This window comes from Aplysia californica, unplaced genomic scaffold, assembly GCF_000002075.1.
Source record: "Aplysia californica isolate F4 #8 unplaced genomic scaffold, AplCal3.0 scaffold00417, whole genome shotgun sequence".
Classification (NCBI taxonomy): Eukaryota; Metazoa; Mollusca; class Gastropoda; order Aplysiida; family Aplysiidae; genus Aplysia; species Aplysia californica.
Window position 1 is genome coordinate 352513 of NW_004797687.1, and position 6913 is coordinate 359425.

The following is a 6913-nucleotide window of genomic DNA, read 5'->3' on the forward strand; positions in this document are numbered from 1 at the left end:
TAGAATGAGAAGCTGGCTGCATACTTTAAGAGCAGGATGTGGTTGCTGATGGTGGTGGTGATGGTGGTAGTTTATGTAGCTGTTGTTGTTGGTAGTTTGGTTTTTTTTTGTTCGGTAGTTTTAGAATGAGAAGCTGGCTGCTTGCTTTAAGAGACAAGTGGATGGTTGGCGGGTGCTCTGGTGTGGTTTGCTTCTTCTTTCCTATGAAACATCTATCGTCGTTCTCTCCCCTTCTTCTTTTTTGTTTGTTACTCTCTTGTAACACCTCTAATCTTCTGGCACTCATATGACCTTATGCAGTTGCGAGCGCCGTAAAACCTCTACTAAAACAAAAACTAAGAGCAGGATGTGGTTGCTGATGGTGGTGGTGGTGGTGGTGGTGGTAATTTATGTTGATGTTGTTGCTGTAGGTGATTGTGGTGGTGGTAGTTTTTGCTGTTGCTATTCATCTGACAGAGGATAAAGAGGTGGCCGCTTACTTGGAGAGAAGGTGCTGTTGTTGGTGGTGGTGTTGGTGATGGTTGTGGTGGTGATGGTTGTAGTTGTGGTAGCAATGTTGGTTTTTGTTGTTGTTATTTGTGTTGTTTATTTAAGAATGGTGCTTAATGAGGTTGATGGGTTTGTTTTCAAAGGAAATGGGCTCTTTCGTGGAAGGGGGTAGGGTGGCAGCTATGGTCATGGTGTAAGATTGTAAAATTGTCCCTGTTCCTATTGTTGTTATGATCATCATGTTGGTGTTGGTGCTGTGCTATTGTTGTTGCCGTTGTTGTAAAACATGCTGCTCACTTATACAGACTGGACCTGAGGTCCTGAATCAGACTGTTATTGTTGTGATTTTTGCTGTTGTTGTTGTTGTTGTTGGTGGTGGTGTTGTTGTTGTTGTTGTCGTTGTTGTTGTTGGTGTTGTTGTTGTTGTCGTTGTTGTTGTTAGATAGGGGTTTTTGGAGGCTGAAGGGTGTCGCTTTTTTATAGAGCGCAAATCTCACCCTAAGCTTAGTTATTGCTGTTAATGTTATTGACGTTGTTGTTTTATTCTTGACAATTTTCATACTTAGAGAATACGTCCTTATCTTTAGAAAGGTTATTGTTTTGGCAGTCATGGTGCTATTACTGGCACTATAGAAAGGTTAATGGGAGAGCCAGGCCAAAATCTCTTAACACTGCATAACTCTTTATTTCAAAACGATCCACGACCCATACCTAACCCATCCACTTGTTTACAGTGATGCCTTCATACCTCGTAGGACCTGCACTCTAGCACTAGGCTTCCCAGAAAGAATGTCTGATACCACAGACACCCTGGTAAAACATTGCTTCTCCCGATGATTTTTTTTGTTTCCAACAGTAAACAGTGTGCCTACTGAGCTGTGATGATCGTTTTGCCCTCTTCCTACCCACCCACCCCTACACAATAAATGAATAATTGAATAGATACCTGAATAAATGAATAAATGAGTAAACGAATAAATGAACAAATGAATAAATAATAAGTAAATAAATAAGTAAATAAATAAATAAATAAATGAATGAATGAATGAATAAACGAATAAATGAATATATAAATAAGTAGTTAAATAAATAAATGAATGAATAAATGAATGAATGAATAAATAAATAAATAAATAAATAAATAAATAAATAAATAAATAAATAAATAAATAAATAAATATTCAAGTTAATGTAAACCTTCGCAAGATTTTTCCAATAGACCACGCATTTTTGGTTGACAGTCCATGGACAATGCTAAAATCTTCCTGAAAGAGTAAAAAGAAGATGGTAAAGAAGTAAATAAATGATTGTATAGATCAATAAACAGACAGGTAAGAAAAAAAGTAAATAAATACATATAGATAAATAGGTAAAGAAGTGAATAGATGCATTCACAATTGTGGATAAATACATTTTAAAAGTATTTTAATAAATGCATACATTAAAAAGTAAATAAATATTGAGATAAAAAAACAGAAAAATATAGAAATAAAACAAATATTCTGATTAAAAGAAAAAAAAGTAAGTAAAAAGTAATGGAATGAATAAATAATAATATATAGATAATTTAGCAGACAGATCAATACAGAAGTAAACGAATACACAATAGAGATAAAGAGGAAAACAAATAAATGAACACATAAATTAAACATGAAATGAATTTGTGGATTAATAAATACATAAGTTAGTAAAAAAAGTAAGTAGATATATAGATAGGCAAGTAAGTGAAAAAATTAATTCCAAAGAATTTTGATGAACAAGTAAACATATGAGTAAAGGAGTTAATTATTATACAGATAAATAAATAGATAGAAATGAAAAGATATTGTGAATAATATAGGGCCTATCTATAGATAGATAAATGAATTTTAAAAAATTGAGAAGTATTTAGATGAATTAATAGATCTCTTGAATAAAGCATTAAACAGTTTACTAGATTAACAAATTGGTAAATAAATGAATCAGACAGTAAGTCAATTAATAAATCTCATGAATAAAGCAATAAACAGTTTATTAGATGAACAAATAGGTAAATTAATGAATCAGATAGTAAATCAATTAATAGATCTCATGAATAAAGCAATAAACAATTTATTAGATGAACAAATAGGTAAATAAATGAATCAGACAGTAAATCAATTAACAGATCTCATGAATAAGGCAATAAACAATTTATTAGATGAACAAACAGGTAAATAAATGAATCAGTCAGTAAATCAATCAGTCAATCAGCTGCTATGTATATTTATTGGTTTTTCTGTGAGCCCAGTCTGCTCAATCCACCCCTCATTCCAGGTTCACTCTCACACATTTCCTCTGCTCTACTTGGTGCTTCCTCCTTCTATATGCACAGGCAACTGTGCTCTTCTAGACCCCTCCCTGTTTTTTTCAGCGTGACCTGATTCTCACTCGCGCCCTCACTGACTTACTTTCTTTTTTTACTTTCTTTTGTTCATGGGGTTGGATTGACTTTTTTTTATTCTTTGATTGCCAGCGGTGGATTTTGACTGGCAGCTTTGCTACTTTTTCTGAATGATATTAACTGCTACCCATTACTGGGGCAGTTGTTGGGTGCTCTCGTAATCCAGGTTGTTGTTTTTTTTCATTTTGCACTTCTTCTCAAGCTTTTTTTCATTGCTTGCAGTGGGTTTTTTAAAGCATAGATTTGGTGTACTATTGGATTTTGCTTGGCTTTCCCTTTTCAGTACAGTATTTAAAGCATGTAGAATAATTCGCCTTTAACTATTACAAGCTTTGAAGGGACATTTTTATCTTCATGAACTTATAATTTTTTTTAAAAAGCCAAATAGAATTAATAAATTTATTTTGACCAGACTGATGATACATGATGTATTTCTTTTGATGAGTCTATGTTGTTTATGCTGATGGTGATAGTGAATATTATTATGATGATAATGATGTTGAATGGGGTAGTGCTATACATGGAAGAAATTATATGGGGGAGTGTGTACTCATGAAAAAAAGTGGTAATCTTTTATTAAATTGTTGTGCAAATGTCTTAGAGGACCCTTATCTTATTGTGTGTTGAAGATAACCATTGGCAGCCCCTGTATTTCTTTACCATCTCTCCTTACTTCTGTCTGCCTTTCTGCTTTGTTCCTACAATAAATGATTCTATCACTGTTTGTTTCACTAACTCTTACAAACTGTGTTCTGAAAATGATGTTTAAAAAAAAAAAAAAATTTTAATCACTAATTAAACATATTTTGAATATAGAAGGATATATGGAGAAAAAAAAAACACTGAATAATAAACGTTAGTGTAGAAATTGATGAAATTTTTTAAAAAACAAAAAAACTAACCAATACTGTAAAAATATGTTTATTGAAATGTAAGATAAAAACAGCTCAATCACAAATATTTGCATTGCTAATGGTATGATTATTTCAAAAAACAACCAAACAACTGGATCACAAACATCATTATTATGTTTGTCAAAAGTGGAGGAATCAAAAGTTTCATAAAATTGTCAGGCAGGCAACAAAGATTAACATTCTCTTACAGTTTCTCTCCTGGTTGATTAAGTTCACTCTTTAATACTGTGTCTTTCTTTTTCTCAGCACTAAGTTACCATTGTCATAGTTATGATTGTGTAGGTGATTTGGAGGACACCACTGGTAGGTCCCACTTCTTCATTTTCTCTTTGTGTCATTTTCTGTCTTTCTCTGTCTGTCTTACTTTTTCCCAACATTAAATTACTCTTATTGTGTCAATGTGTTTTTTTCTTTACTTAAACACAAAAAACACCACCAAAAAAAAATAGAAATAAATAAAAACAACAAAGAAATAAAAATTTTAAAAACACAGAAAACTTTCAAGAAAGACAAAAAGAACTAAGGCCAGTCTAAGCCTTTTGTAAAAATCCATTGAGTAGGCTATAATTAACGTGCCTTATTTCCTCACCACAGACCAAGAACACTTTCAGTTAGTGCAGTCTGAGGACCAGGAGACAGCGGTATAAGACCCTCACACTCATCAGAACAACCCATAGAGGTGTGCATGGACAGCCCTTTGACCCCAGTTTCCCGGCCTCGGACTACCCCCAGCCCTCACCACCGAGAGACAAGTCATCTCCTCCTCACGGCGCACGATATCGACAAGCTTCATCATTCCACCGACCATCTCGCCAACATCGTTTGATCCAGATTGGCTGCGTCAGAATGTCAGGTCCTCCATTGTGTTCTGTTTGGTGAAGCTGTGTGTTTGACTTTTCAAAGTGTGATCCAGGATCTGCAATGTCTGCACAAGAGGACGAGTCATAAACAGACCTTTCCTTTTTTGACCTTGCAAATTAGGGTAGTGAAATTATTATGATTCAGCTCTGAAACGCCATTTTATTATGATTATTCCATCCCGGAAATGGATACATTTATGGTATTTTTGAAAAAAAAAGAACTTTGCTTTGCTCGGTTCATCCAGGTTGGAATAGATATGCATCAGTTGACAGATGTGAAATATCAAAATGAAAACAGCATATGCCTACTAGACTGCAAAGTAGGATGTCCATTTGAGGACTGAGGCGAGTAATGAAATAGCTGGAGGATTATTATAATGTTTTCCAAGCCTGTCAGCAAAGGGGACACTAGACTGAAATATCTTTTGAACATAGATTTGATGTTCTAACCAGCCTTTTGGTCAAATTGCGAGTATATTGAGCCTGTACTATTCCAGTGTGGCCGCGTCTATGCTGTTAGCTTGGGATGAAAATGATGCTTCTCATCATGCCTCTGAACCTGTTCACCGATGATGAAAAACCCAGATGCTAAGGATACTTTTTGGATATAGCTTAAGAAGATTTTCCTAGTGGCTGGTAGTGGCTGCCGATCATCATTATATGAAAGCTTACCGTATTGATGAAACATGTAATGAAAATTGAAACGATAAGATTATTGGGAACATGAAAACTATCTCCCCCACTCCTGTCCACTCCCCCACACAATCCCTCATGCCTAATAAAGTGTCTGTATCTATACCTGCATGGATTTATCAATGGGATAAGTCCCTACGTCCGGAGCAACTATCTTGTTCAAAGAAGAGCCATAAATATCTAGCCATATTCATGCCCCTGGATTCTCATGATGAATATGTGTGTTGAGTTCTTGTTGTTCCTCTCGAGTTGTGGACAGTTTTCATCTGCAGGTTTTTTGCCTTGGAATGACTGCAGCTAACAGCAAGCCGAGGAGGAGGAGGAGCCAAGATTGACGCTGAAGCCATGGCCAAAGTTGTTTTCTGATATTGCCTTGAACATTGTGAGACCTTGTGTTATCTCCTGTCAGCTCCCAAATACTTTTCATACGATGTGTTGCTCATATTTTCACACATATCTTCTTTTTTTTTTTTTTAACTTCATATATATAAATAAGATATTTTGGTTGAGAGATGCAAATTTGAAGAATTGTTCCCTTTTTGTCGCCTCTGTGTTATTTAATGTTACACTGTAAAATACAATTTTCTTTTTGTCCAAACATGGTTTTTATATAACTATTGTTGTTCGATTCTGTAAAGGTTCCCCCCCCCCCTCCCTGCAGTGTAAAACCATGGAGGACTCGGATGGTGGTGATACACTTTTCTACTCTTCTCAAAATTTTGAAAAAATGTTGGCCAATTCCAATTCCAGCATTCCTCTGATATTCTTTATCACATGATGGGTGGCAGGTGTTTTATGTGTTTTCCCTTAAGCATCCTGGGACCTTCTCATTGTGCGACTTGTGATCTTTTTCTCTTACTATCCCCGTGGTTTTATGCACCCCGCATAATTTTGCAAAATTTGATCATTTTTTAAATAATTTCTGATTATTTTCCCTCATCATTCTTTGTTAAAATTAACAGAGTCGCATAATTTCACATTTTTGGGCTCAGTTTACATAATTTCATAATTTTTTTTGCATAAAACCGCGGGAACAGGAAAAAAGTCATAGACACCTGAGAATTCTTGTTAGAAATATGTGTGTATGAGCCTGGAGAACGGTCCCAGTGGTTGGAAATTTTGGATATTGAAATAAAGCATAATATATTCTTGTAGCAAATTCAGTGCTGGACACGCTGAATTTAAAAATATGTAGAGTAATTTTAAAGATATGCCACATTTTGTAACAGCAAAGTTTGGTGAAAAAACTAATTCCTAGCACATTTTTAACCTTTGATGGAGTACAACATGTAACAAAAATAAATAATAGAAAAAAGTAATTAGACTTAAAGTATTATTAAATCTTTTTGATATGTCATTAAGAAATGGTTAAACATATGTTTACTGATGGAACTACATTTTTACCTGGTAAGACTTGTTTTTGGCCTTTTCACCCTTTTGCTCAAAAATAGCTTTGCCGTTAACTGGAACCTTTCGCCAGGCACTCAAACACATGTGTCTAACATTTGCCAAATATCGAACATGCCCCGGACAAA

General features: G+C 34.7%; 1 protein-coding gene across 1 annotated transcript in view; it reads left to right on the forward strand.

Moving 5' to 3' along the window:
- Positions 1 to 4892, forward strand: part of LOC101851756 (diacylglycerol kinase zeta) — a gene marked incomplete at its 5' end in the record, with an annotated part of 63280 nt that extends 58388 nt beyond the window's left edge. The window contains 1 exon segment of the mRNA XM_013085902.2: positions 4420 to 4892. Within this exon segment, the coding sequence (XP_012941356.1) occupies positions 4420 to 4472 (53 nt within the window).
- Between the last annotated feature and the right edge of the window lie 2021 nt (positions 4893 to 6913).